The following is a 13,432-nucleotide window of genomic DNA, read 5'->3' as shown; positions in this document are numbered from 1 at the left end:
ATGCATCACGTGACTTCCTAGAACTGTCAAATCATTTTTCACCATCAGATTATCAGAGACTGGAAATGAGACTGAGCTTTGGGGGTTGATGCTTTGCTGTGGGTTCAGCTAATGCTCTGTTTTATCTAGTTGGGGTGTCTAGCTCATTGGCTCAGAATAGTGCTATCACCGGGTTTTCTTACAATTCAGACTGGCAAGAACCTAAGATTTTGGCAGAGGGAAAGGGAATTTCTTGGCTTAATTTTCTATTCTTTTTTTTTTTTTCCTCTTTACCAGATCAAGTAGTTTACCTATTAAGATACCTACTCATTGAGCAGAACAGATTGATCTATATTCTCTACTTATAGTGTAAAATTTTGCTTTTGAGAACTTAATACCTGATTTAATTCAGGTCTTTGTTTCACCGCCTCATAACCAGAAACAGCTCTTGGAAGAATTCAGTTAAAGTCTCATGACATTTATCAAATATTTCTCAATCTATAATTCTAGTCTGTAATATATTCAGAAGATTATTCATCCAAGTGTCTTCTACTTCCACCCAATGTTTTAGCTTTTTGCACAAGAACAAGGTTAGTGACAGTTGTATTAATTACACAACAGAAATGCATATCAAGTAAAATGATTGAAATAATTATTTCAAATATTTTATTTAAATGACTCTGTACTATGCTAAAACTATGGGAGAGAGAATAAGAGTTCCTTACTAGTAAGAGTTTTGTTAATGTTACAGTGCAGTAAAAATCCTAGAATGATCAGCACAAGAAACATTGTCCTTTCTCCTTTTGCTATTGCCTTTTTCTTTCAGTTTGGAGATAATTTCTGAATTGCAATGTAATTCTAGCTTTTAATTTAATTTTTCAAAAGCTATCAGTACATATTTCAAATACAGAAAATAATTTGTTGCTATTTTCATTAAAATAAACTGCAATGCTGAAAATCTTACATTAAAATATAGATGCACATTAGTAATTAAAAAATAATAATCAAATAAAAAGCACGGCAGAACACTTCAATTACTGATAGTAATCATCGTATAATCTTGTCCTACCAAGTGTGTCTCCAGGTACAGTTTAAGGCTGTCTGTCTCTGCTTTAGGAGGAGTCCAATTCTCTGTTGTTTCCATGGCTTCATTTAACCAGTGAATGAATTCATCCAGCTTGCTTACAAACCCCTTACCAGATAAGAAAAAAGAAAGAACAAGAAAAGCGTATTTGTTAGTAAAATGGCAATCTGAAAAATATATGCTCTATTTTTTTTGAAGACAGAAGAGTATTGTGCAGTAAAATTTTGCCTTTTACAAGCATGCAATGAAAAAAACAATTAGCAAGTGGCCTTCTAGTTAATGAGGAGCAGAACTGTGTTTCTGGGGATAATCTAAGGTGATGTTTTGGGACAGGACAACGTGAGGTCCATATGGCTGTGATGAAATGGAAAAAACAGCAAAGTTTTAGAAGATATGAGGGAGATACATAAAAAGCTGCACATAGATTAGAATGAAAATTGAGCTGAAGACCTTGCACTGGGCAGACTGGGTGTAGCATGAGCATTGTTGGTTGAAAAAAGTGCTGAACAAAGCTGCATTAACAAGGTATACATCAGTAGACTGAGGGAAGAAACTACTTGTCAGAACTTAGATCTTGTGATTCCTGTTTTGGTTCACAGGATGAGACTCAGAGAAGAAATCAAATAGTAGGTGAGGCAGAATATATAGCATTTAATATAAATATTGCTGATTGCATATGAGCCACACAGATGGTGCTCCTGAGAAGACAGGAGCTCCTGCTTCTCAGGAGCACCATTTATTTCAAGATTAGTACCAATTATATTGTCTGATTAAAAATAGTGCCCCTGAATTTACATGATTGGATGATACTATAGGCACACTGAGTACAGATAATTTTACCGAAGTCTTATCCACCACAAAGCAAGACAGTAAATGGAATAAACTGACCGTGATGTTTATAAGCACCCTGAAAATTAACTGAAGAGGAATGTCCATCTATTACAACCATTGTAAGACTAGATTAAGTTAGGTCTAATACTGGTTATATTATTAGCTATTAACTATGAATTTTGCAGCATGGTACAAATTTTAATTTCCAGTTGGATAACAACTCGGCATACATGCTCAGTATTTTCACTCCCACCGCTTTATTTACGGGATGATTTCTGGTAATTATTACTCTGTTTAGATAGCTAAAAGCAAGCTATGCATAAAACTTTTAATGATTCCTGAGTGACTCGGGAGCCCAAATCCCTTCTCCGAAGTGGTGCATAAAACTGGAATTCTAAATGAGACAGAAACAGGAGTTTGAGCAGTTGGTGCACAGCTGCGTTACGCAAAGAAATTCAATGATAATAATCCAGACCAAGCAGAGCCACACTTCCTTCAAAATTCATGGTAGCAGAGTCATTTTGGCCCAATGCTGTGCCAAGAAACAGAGTCCAATGATCAACTCCTGGTTACCAGCTGAAGTGGCAGTGATTCTGAACCGAAGCCAGCCTCTGGCAGGACACTCCAGTGCATACTGCAGGCATGACCGCACTCACTGAGGCACTCTGAAGACTTTGGTTTATTTTTTTCACGTGAGTCCCTACAAGTCTTCAGGGTGAGGGGACTATTCCCATATCTTTTCATGGAATCCACTGTATCTCAAAGCATTGCTAGGAAGACAACTGTTATTCTGTTTCATTATAGGCTGTTTATCAGGGCATTCCAGAAAAGGGGAAAGAAGACAGGAAAAACAACCCAGAGGACACAGTGACCGAGATGACATGCCTCCACTCTGGGGCAAGCAATGAAGGTAGCTGCGTCTCTTCTGTCCCGCAGCAGGTCAAGCCACAAGGGCTATGTTCCCCACATCAAGCCATAGGACCGAGGAGGGGCAAAATGTTCCCCTGGCTCTGTTGCTTGATTTCTTCCCGCTTGCAGTGGAGCATAAGAGATGCCAGACTGGCAGAAGAGTGGGAGATGTAAGCTGAGGGGGAGAGGAGCAGGAGGAGTAAAGTCCTTCTAGTCCCTCCAATAAATCTCTGCCTGCATTTTAGCAACGTGCTGTCCTTGAGAGACAAGGTGATATGGTAAGCACAAAAAAAATGAAGAAAGGCTCTCTCTTGTATATGCGTCATGTATTTTGCGGAGACAGACACGTATAACATCTGCCCGCAGTACTCGATGTCTGTATGCCTTCAAAAGGGTGCTCAGAAACACTGCAGGCTCGCACCAGTACAAAAAGCCACTACCAGCAACCGAGTTACTTCTGCCCTCTCACAAAACGTGTCTGTGTTTTCACGTCTTCACGCTGGTACTTGGAAGCTCCCAAGCAGCAGGCTCCAGCAGCCTGGCGCCTTTCCCCTCACTGCACAGCCAAGGCGGGCCGCAGGCCCTAGCAGGCCTCGGTGGGCACAGGGAACGCCTGGGGGCTGGTTTGGGGGCCTGGGAGAAAAAAATATAGATACGGTCTCCTACAGCACTACGGTGGGCCAAGCTACCTGAGGAAAAATAGAGGTACGGCTGCAAGCGCCAGTGCCGCCCGGCACGTTCGGCTCACGGCTGGGGTCATGGCGCCTGAGGGCAGCCCCGCGGCGGGAGGGCAGCACCAGCCGCGGCCGGGGCCGGCCCCAGCCCCGCCGCGGGGGATGCTCCTCCGCCAGGCAGCACAAATCACAATAATCCGGCTATTTTTCAAATGACGGCAATAAAATTTTATTGAAACCATTCAAAAGAGCACATCTGCGGAAACCGAAAATAGCCGGCATGGAAAGGGCCGGGCAGGGCCGGGCAGCGCGGGGCCGCCGGCGGAGGGAGCGCCGCCCGCCCGCTACGCGCACCGTGCCCGGCCCCACAGCGCCACCTGCCGGCCCCGCGCCGCGCCGCCCCGCGCCCGGCCGCCGCCCGCGGGGCCGCCCGCCGGCCCGGCACGCGCTGGCTCGGCGGGAGCCGGCGGGGAGGAAGCGGCCGCGGGACGTCGCCGTGAGGAGGCGCGTCCCGGCGGGGTGACGGGCCCTGCGCCGTGGGCCGCGGGAAGGAAAGCCTCGTTACCTCAAATTGTGCGTGAGGTTAAACTGGAACAATGCGGTTCCCGCTTCACGGCTTAATGATGAAAACAACGCCCCGGTGGTTTGGGGGGGGGGTTAGGTGTTTTGTGGTTGTTTGTTTTCTTTTTTTCATAGCAGTGCCTATGCATTCCACCCTATTTATTTTAACAGCGCGGTGGCAGTGGGCGAAGGAAGGCTCCACCGTTGCCATCCCGCTGCCCGCTCCCTGGCTCATCCCTGCCCGGCAGGCAGCTGCGGGTTGGACATGGAGTCCCCCTGCAGACACCCCCAGCGGCAGCGGCCCCGCAGCTACCCACGGGGGAGGCTGCGCTTCGCTCTTGATGCTGAATTTTCCCTTCTCGCCTCTGACTTTTTTGTCAAGGCGTAGTTACCGACAGGCTTTGAGATCTGGGCTAATTCTCGCCGTCAGCTGTAGCCCAGAGTTCTGCTCTGCTGGCCCGGGCAGGGGCGGGAGGCTGCCTGCTCCCTCATCCTTGGGAGAAGGAGCATCTGCGGGGCTGGGGGTCTGCGTAGCCCCCTCACAAATATAAACCCAGGTCCTTAATCTCCTCAAGCCTCATAATGGAGGGGAAGCCTCGACTGCAGGGCTGCTGCCCCTCCACAGGCTGACCAACACGGAGTCATTTCTGCGTAATGGAGATGGCCTAGTTAGTTGGAACACAATGCAATTAATGATGTACATGTACTCTCATGTACTCGGGGACACAAGCGGCATTACAATAGTTGCTTTTCTCATCAACTAGGATATTTCCCAGAACATACATTTTAAATAAAAGCTTTAGACAAAGTAAGTTCTAAAAAATAATAAGGAAAAAAAAATACTGTCTTACAATAGAGAAGACCTATTGTGAGACTCTGACAGAGCATGAAACTATGCTTTGAAAAAAACAGATTACAACATAAATTATATCAAAACAAAGGATGAGGTTTAATATGCAATCCTAAACCTAAATCCAGGAGTACTCAGTGAAAGAAATAAATTCATCGGATGACAAATTTTAACCAATACAGGATATTTTTCATTTTTTTCTTCATTTTATAAGATGCCCATGATACCACTTCACATCCCTTCCTAGACACTTCTTACCTTTCTGCTTTTTCTGTTTGAACTTATGTTTTTCTTTCTCTAGATTTTTTTTTCTTCATCATTCTTAAGGTGAGAAAGAGTTTCAACAGATATAAACTTCAGTGGAGCTATGCTGATTTATACTAGTTAAGGGTCTGATCTAGACATCATCACACTTATAATGAAAATACTGTAAAATCTACTCAACTCATGCTTTGGTAAGGGGAAATTAAACTATTGTATTTTCCATCAAAACTTCTTGGAAGTTCAAAACTCATAGTCAGCCACATTGAAGCTAAAAATGACTGTACAAGAATTCCTCAGAGAGAAAAGAGGGAAACAGAACAGAAAAAACGGAGCACCAGTATAATCCAGTCTCTGCCTTTTGACCAGCTGGTTCGGTTTTGCAAATGTAATAGTTTTGTACTGTGGTAGCAAGCTAGATGTTACTAAAAAAACTTAAGCCCCGACATGACACAGCGTAAAGCTATTCTTATTCTATGCTGCTTAGTACAGAAACAAATGTTTCTGGATTGTTATTGGATGATTTGTAGCAACTTCTATAATAAAATTTGCGAATAACGATAAAGATCTTCCCATACCCTACATAGAAAGTTTTTAAGCATTCACCTTTAAAACATTCAGCTTTCCATTTTGTTTTGTGACAATTTTACAGATTTTCCTAGGGGAAGGAGGAAAGTTCTAATCACACATCCCTGAACAAAGCTAGAGCAAAAATGGATTCATTTGAAATTTGGCATGTACAAAGTTATTTTTTGCGGTCTAATGCTATTTGCTCTGGATGGATAAGAATGAAAAAGACAGACAATTTTAAGTACTAGGGGAGAAAAAAAGCTGTAACTCGGTGTGTCTGCTTTGGTGTCACAGAATGAAAATGTACTTAATTCAATTGTTCTATAGAATTAAGGAATTAATTAATTAACTGAAGAATTAAAAATAAATTTGATGGGATTTAACTAAATATCCTGAGACTTCCTCATTAATGACCAGAACACTCAACCTTTTTGAATCATAAGACATGAGAATTCATTTGCTGAGTCACCCAAAAGAAGGCAGGGATGGATCAGGTCAGGTGCCAAAGGCGTGCGAGGATATCGGGCTGAGGAAGGGCGGACCTGGAAGCATCCCTCCCACCCTCGTTCTGTTAAATATAAAGGCACACACAGACTGCTGCACGGGGCTGCCGGGCTCCCCGCACCCACTGCAGCTGGTCAGAGGATCTCGGGTCAGGCAGCCCGGTTGTGTCTGGCGTGTGGGATAACAGCGCGGGAGAGCAGCTGTGGTGGTGCGCTGCCAGGACAAGAAACCCTGGAGCGTGGCAGTGAGGCCTACGGAGGTGGTCAGATGAACAAGTCTCACATGCAATTCATTACATTTAATAGGACTGTGTGTGTTCTGTCTATCCCGAGTGTGTGTCAGAAAATTAAATACTTAAAACGAACACAGAAATAGGCATCCCAAGCAATTTGTGCCTCACTCCAGTCCTTTTTCATGTTTTTCCGGATCCTGTTTGCATACCCCTCCCTACCCACAATGACCGTTCAGCACACCTCGGTGCTCACTACCTGCACCTCACCACTGCCTTTTGGCATGGCCCAGGGCTTCCTCACTCCCTGTGTCTCTGCAGCTTCCACAGTCCCCTCCTGCGCTTTCCCGTTGAGCTTCAGAAGCTCACCCCACCTCTGGCCAAAGACCATAGCTATCCATTAACTCCCCGCTTCCTAGTTTGCAGCAGCAGACCTGAGGCTGACACTTACTTCTATCAAATGAGTCAGTCAAAGGAGTTCTGGTACACACTGACCCTAGCCACGTGTTCACAGAATCACAGAATTTTCAGAGTTGGAAGGGACCTCTAGAGATCATCTAGTCCAACTCCCCTGCTAAAGCAGGATTGCCCAGAGCACATTACTCAGAACTGCATCCAGGCGGGTCTTGAAAATCTCCAGAGAAGGGGACTCCACAACCTCCCTGGGCAGTCTCTTCCAGTGCTCTGTCACCCTCACCGTAAAGAAGTTTTTCCGTGTATTTGAACGGAACTTCCTGTGTACTAACTTGTGCCCGTTACCCCTCGTCCTGTTACTTGGAACCATTGAAAAGAGCCTGGCTCCATCCTCCTTCAACCCACCCTTTAGATACTTGTACGCCATAATAAGGTCTCCCCTCAGCCTTCTCTTCTCCAGGCTAAAGAGTCCCAGCTCTCTCAGCCTTTCCTCATAAGGCAGATGCTCCAAGCCCTTAATCATCTTAGTTGCCCTTCGCTGGACTCGCTCCAGCAGTTCCCTGTCCCTCTTGAACTGGGGAGCCCAAAACTGGACACAGTATTCCAGTTGTGGCCTCACCAGTGCAGAGTAGAGGGGGAGAATGACCTCCCTCGACCTACTGGCCACACTCTTCCCTATGCAGCCCAGGATTCCATTGGCCTTTTTGGCAACAAGGGCACATTGCTGGGCCATGGATAATTTACTGTCTACCACAATCCCCAGATCCTTCTCCTCCAAGCTACTTCCCAGCAGGTCCGCCCCTAACCTATACTGGTGCCTAGCATTCTTCCTCCCCAGGTGCAGGACCTTGCACTTGCTTTTGTTGAACCTCATTAGGTTCTTCTCTGCCCAGCTCTCCAGCCTGTCCAGGTCACGCTGGATGGCAGCACAGTGTTCTCCCAGAGTTGGTTGCACAGCCAATGCTCATGGTCAAAAAAGGATAAAGTAGAGCCCAGGAGAAGTGTTATGGGCTGTCAGCAAAATAACGAGCAGTCGACCAACCTAAAAACTTCTGCTAACAACTACAAAACTAGTGATGATGACGTAGGTGCTTATGGTACTGTAGGAAGGCTCCATTCCCCGATGATATCCCTGCATATTCTCTGAGCTCGTTGGGGTATTGTTCAGACATATTCTCATTGGATTGCCATTTTCTGAGCAGCACACAACTAAGACCTCCCAGGAAAGTTTTTACTGTCACAGACATGAAAAAAATTGAGTGACTATCAAATGAGTCACTACAAATATGCACAAATGCCTCGCGACTGAGCTAACTGCACTTCTTGCACTAGAACTTTTAAAGTTTCCTAACTTCATTTCAGTGGTTTAATTTTACTTTTACATTACAAGCTCTCTCTTTTTTTTTTTTGGTCAGATAGGAAAGTTCTGGTGTTCAATAATTTTAGCACTTCAAATGATCTCATTTAGACTTTGAAGTTCAGCTTTCATTAATTGAATGGAATGGGAAAGGAGGAAGTTTCCATCTCAGCTGCAGCTATCATTTTACAAATCCAGCTTTTATTAGACCACATTTAGAATGGAAACAGACTAAAGCCCAGTTCTGTAATTGTGAGCTTTAGTCTGATTTAGCACGTTTATGGTTACCAAAAAAACGAATGTGAAAACATGGAATTTTTACTGTATTAAAAAATGCAACTTTTTTTTTTTCCTCTACTGAAAGCAGCAGTATCTTAAGATGGTTTTAGTATTTTTTTGATGTGCGATTCCTTTAGATGGAGAATCTGGATATGCGCACTTAAAGATGGCAGCATTAATATTGCCAAAATTATGCTATAAACCACACAGAATGAAACTGCATCCAGTTAACACTGTTAGGAAAAGTTTTATGGCCCTCATCCCAGACCAAATTTTGGTTTTGCTTTTTAATGGAAAAAAATGCCCAGATTTACTGTGTCTATATGGCACAGGTAGGAAAATTATTTCAATACCTTTTGGCTTGTAATTTTAAGCTGTGCAGTGTTAACATCACTCAGTTTATTAGTCTAACATGTTCATTTAACATGTGTACTGGCTTATACGTAAGGCACTTCGGTCATTGCATTTGTAAAAGTACAAAGCCCTTTGAATGACTTGAACTAAGATTAAAATCAGAATAAAAGAGACATGCCAAACTAATAAATGCAAACATACTAAAGTCATCTGCCATGGTAGTTGAGAATGATGGTGGAAAGTCCACTGTATTCCACAAACCTCAGTATGGAAGAACCAGACAACAGTGCTTGTTAAATCACTACCCCAGACCTTTTTTCCCTCCACCTTCCCTTTTATTACACAAAGGGAGTTCTCTTCTTAAAAGAATTGGTTATGAGGCTGTGTGCTTAAAAATGAATGTCCAATTTTGTTGCAAGCAGACAGTGTTGTAAAGTTTGTTCCCAATTTACAAAAAGACTGAACTCACAGAGGAGTCTGTGTACAAGGATGGGCTGGCTCTAAGGGCACTTCTATCACAGAATGCATTAAGAAAATCCTTTGTCTAACCACAAAAGGACTTGCATATTAGTCTCAGGAGGAACGCATTCCTGCCCATGGACTTTATTTTCAAAAGGATAAAAGTGCACTTTCTTCATAGGCAAAGGTAAGTCAAAGAAATCCAGGTACTCAAGAGGATGAGGCTGCAACAAACTGCTATGGTCAATTTAATTGGAGTTAGACCCAGAGGCAAAAATAAAACCATTAGCAGTACAGATGTTAGGGATCCCCAAGGAACTGAGATGCCACAATGGAAAATATTCTTTGTGTGATATTGTCAAGATTTTGTGGCAGACAATGACCGCACAGGAACATACAACTGACCAAACACATCGGTAGGATGGCAATACTTAATATGCTGTTCAGGATACAGTCTTTCACAAACACTGCAGAAATAGAACTTAGCAGCTTTCTGCTAAGAAGGGCCACATTTACTCAATAACCCCAGCCTATGAAAATATGCGACTTAAATGTTCCCTCCAAACAGGGGAAAGATAAAGATCAAATACTTAGTGGACATCCATGTGAAGACTTATCTTCGTCTTCTACTATATACTGTCTAGTTAAGCCTTTTTAAGACCAACTGTTAAATTACACAAATCTTTCACAAGTGCCACCTCTAGGCTTTGTGCCCAGCTACCACACACAGAAATAGAAAGGACTATTGAATGTGTTTTCCCTAATGGGCATCTATCTAATCAGTGATGATTTATACGGTTACAGAACGGAATGCGGTAGCACAGGATGTTCACTGGCTCACAACTTTTCCTGGTTTTAGAGTCCCCAGGATGCATACTGATGCTGGAAAATAAGAAGTATTAACATATATTAGAATATAGTGTTATATTAAGCAGAGCCAGTTGGACATATCTCAGCTTTTCAGGGAGATTTCACTGGAGAGCTGAGAGTACCTCTGGTCTTGAAACAGTGAGGACAACAAAGCACAGTTCTTACAAGCCTGGGAAAACACTACAGATTAACTCAGTTCTAGCTTTGTCCCTAAAATTTGATGAAAGACTACTCTTAATCTTAATTTTTGTGGACCTCTTGGTCCACTACTAAATCGACAGATTTTGCTAACATTTCCAAGATATTTTTCCATGCTATATTCTGACTAAAGCAGGAATGGCAGACAAGATCTTCAAGAACTTCTCCTTTTCCTAAAGCCTTCAAGGTACAAGAGACAGAACCATAAAGGTAGGATAGGCTTAAAATGCATGTTACAGAGAAACATGCAAAGTGTTACTTCTCAATCCATTAAAAATCACTACATTTGAAGACAGCGAACCTGATTCTGCAATAAAAAGTTCACTGCCCCCATGGGACTGTTGACTTTATTTCTGCTTCTAGACAAAGAGTGGGTTACGCTAATCTGAATATTAAGAATCGTTCATAAATCTGTCTCTGTAGATTACTTGAACCTTTCCATGATGCCACAAACATAATTCTTGCTTTACTTTATGCCTTGTCTTACCTTTTGCTCAAGGTGAAGATCTACTTTCTATTTAAAAGAACTACCACAAGGCCTCCACTGCTATTTGAAACGTTCAAGATCTAAAAAGGGACATTATTCTTAGCAGATTGACTGTGGGGCAAAGACAGATACAGGAAAAGTAAGCCAAATGCTCCCTAAACTCTGTTCCTGAGGGGGATATTCTTAGATAGATGAGCATCTAACACTGTTGGTGACACTTGCCCCAACCCTTTGAAGGATCAGTTAACACCTAGAACCACAGAAGCAAAATCCATGGGCTAGAAGGAGACTGCTGGGGAGAAGAGATCCGTGTAGCCCTGAGGCCAAGACAGCTATGCATAAGAATGTCATATAGCAGCACAGGGAAGCCCAGGGACATGGTGACTCTGCAAGTACTCAAGAGCTGAGAGGACTAGTGGAGAAGGGAGGGGAAAGGGGAAACTGTCTAGTTCATCCATCATTTAAAGACTCATCTGGTATGAAGTTAACAACAATATGGATTGGTTGTAAACCTCCAGAGATGCCATCTGCTCTGATGGCAATAATGCCAGGCATACAAAATGGCCGCTGATCTCTTCTCATAGTGACATGGCCATGCGTTCTACCTGAGGTGCAATGTTAACAGGCACAAAGCCAGATAAGGTTTTAGGCCTCCTCCATTCATTCGGGTTAGGACAGAGGTCACACTGGGAAAATACGTAAGGCCAGTGCTGTATCACAAAAGTGGTGTGAGATTCAAAGCACTCCTGAGAGCCAAGTAAATAAGTAAATTAGCATATCCTTCTTTGTAAGGAAAAATTTTACATGTGCCTTTGCATTCTAGATGACAGAAAATAATGTTGCTATCTGCCTCCTAAGTTATCGTGCATACTAATTTGGACCTTTGTTCTTTTCAAGGCAATATTTCAAATTGTTCAAGTTCCACGTCGGGCCACAGTGCCGGATGGTAGCGGAAAAGACAGAGCTGCAGCCCGGCCTGGGAGAGAAGGCGCTCGCTGGATCGCAGCCTGCGCAAGCCCTCTCGTGGAGACACTTTATACCGCCTGAAAACCATTCTTCTGCCAGCTAGCTAAAGCATCCTCACAAACTGATGAAAATAGTAGTGGGAAAAAAAACCAAACAAAACCCCACTTCTTTTACACGAATAAGTTTTATCGCCACTGGGTTATGTAGACACAGATATTTTGGTTAAAGAAGTAAACATTATCCACTGTTTTATACAGTACTGGCTTTTGACAGAAAACCCCCGCAGTGTAAATCTGTATTCACGTGTTTCTAGCATTCACCTCGTTCAGCATCTCTAGACTGTGTGAAATTTTGAGGCTGACTGGGAAAAGGTTCCTGAGGAAACAATATTGAAACTACGGAGCGAATAATCTAAGCAGCAGAAAGGAGAAACACAGGAGTTAAAGGATACCAAGAGCCCTGAAAATGAGACAGAAACAGGAAGGAAGAATTGACAATAAGGAAAGGGGGAGTAAACAGGGAGGAAAATAGAGGAGAAGGAAATATAAGCAAAGGACAAGACAGTTCTTATTTAGTTAAAAAAAAAGTGGGAGGTTTTTTGGGTGACTGGGAATAAAACAGGCAGGCAAAAGCTGTTAGACTTGAAAGAGAAACGGTCAGCAACTGTGATACTGTGAGTGAGCTGAGTAACGTGCAAACTTCTGAATGATCATCCAAGTCTGGTCTTTGAAGTTCATCATACTACTGGGATTGAACATGTTGTTTCTGAAAATATATTTATTCAGAAAGAACGATGCCTGTTGTTGGTCATAGCTCACAGAAACTCTCACTACTCTTAAAATAACTTTTTTCTGAGTCATTTCTTCTCTACATAAAATCCAAGAGGCCTAAGCAGCAGCTAGGGAATAAAGATAGGTGCCCAAAACATCTTCTAGTACCGGGTAAGTTTTAATTTTCTCTTTTGTATCATAGCATCAAATATCCTAAACTGAGGCCTTTTTAGATTATACTTTCATGTGGCCCTGAGTCAAAGATTGGCCATATCTAGAGATCAGCTAAGAGATGTGAATGTTTTTAGGTCGCATACTCTTGTTTCACTCAGCTAGTAAATTGGGGAGCAAGTTATGAACACAATGTCTCCAGAAATTTGTAGCCAGCCATGTATCAAGGGAAGGACAAGAACAGCAAATAAATTTGCCTGAGCCAAGAAAAGCCGATGCTGGTAACTCCCAGAAAGGGGGAGTGCAACTCTGCCGCAGCAGCTGGAAGGAGTGTCTGGATTCTGGAGGGATCCTGAGCACAGCACAGGAGAGAGGCGCGTCTTTGGTAAAAATACCCAGCACCAAAATGAGTTGTATGTCCTGTTGAAGGATAGTGGCACAATACTGAGGTATGTTCACATCTATTTCACAGTCCCAAATTTCTTTTTTTGCCTACTCTAAGCAAGTCTAAACTAGAATAGAAAATGTAGAAGTTAGTTTCAGGACCAGTTGTTTGTTAAGTGCAAATTTATTATTTATTCTACAGATAAACCTAAAATAAAATCTCCTGATCAGAACTGTCCCCTTTCTTCCAGTATGAAATGTTTGTTATGCA

At 43.0% G+C, this 13,432-nt stretch overlaps 1 protein-coding gene across 1 annotated transcript in view; it reads right to left on the bottom strand.

Annotated features, from left to right (window-relative positions):
- AKAP6 (A-kinase anchoring protein 6) overlaps positions 1-13,432 on the bottom strand; it is a gene marked incomplete at its 5' end in the record, with an annotated part of 237,330 nt that overhangs the window by 164,913 nt on the left and 58,985 nt on the right. The window contains one exon of the mRNA XM_082484839.1: positions 1,049-1,171. Within this exon, the coding sequence (XP_082340965.1) occupies positions 1,049-1,171 (123 nt within the window). The remainder of the gene's footprint in view (positions 1-1,048; positions 1,172-13,432) is intronic.

Source organism: Vanellus vanellus, assembly GCF_965231255.1.
Source record: "Vanellus vanellus genome assembly, chromosome: 6".
Taxonomy (NCBI): domain Eukaryota; kingdom Metazoa; phylum Chordata; class Aves; order Charadriiformes; family Charadriidae; genus Vanellus; species Vanellus vanellus.
The sequence above is the reverse complement of the archived record's forward strand: the minus strand, read 5'-3'. Positions and strand labels throughout refer to the sequence as shown.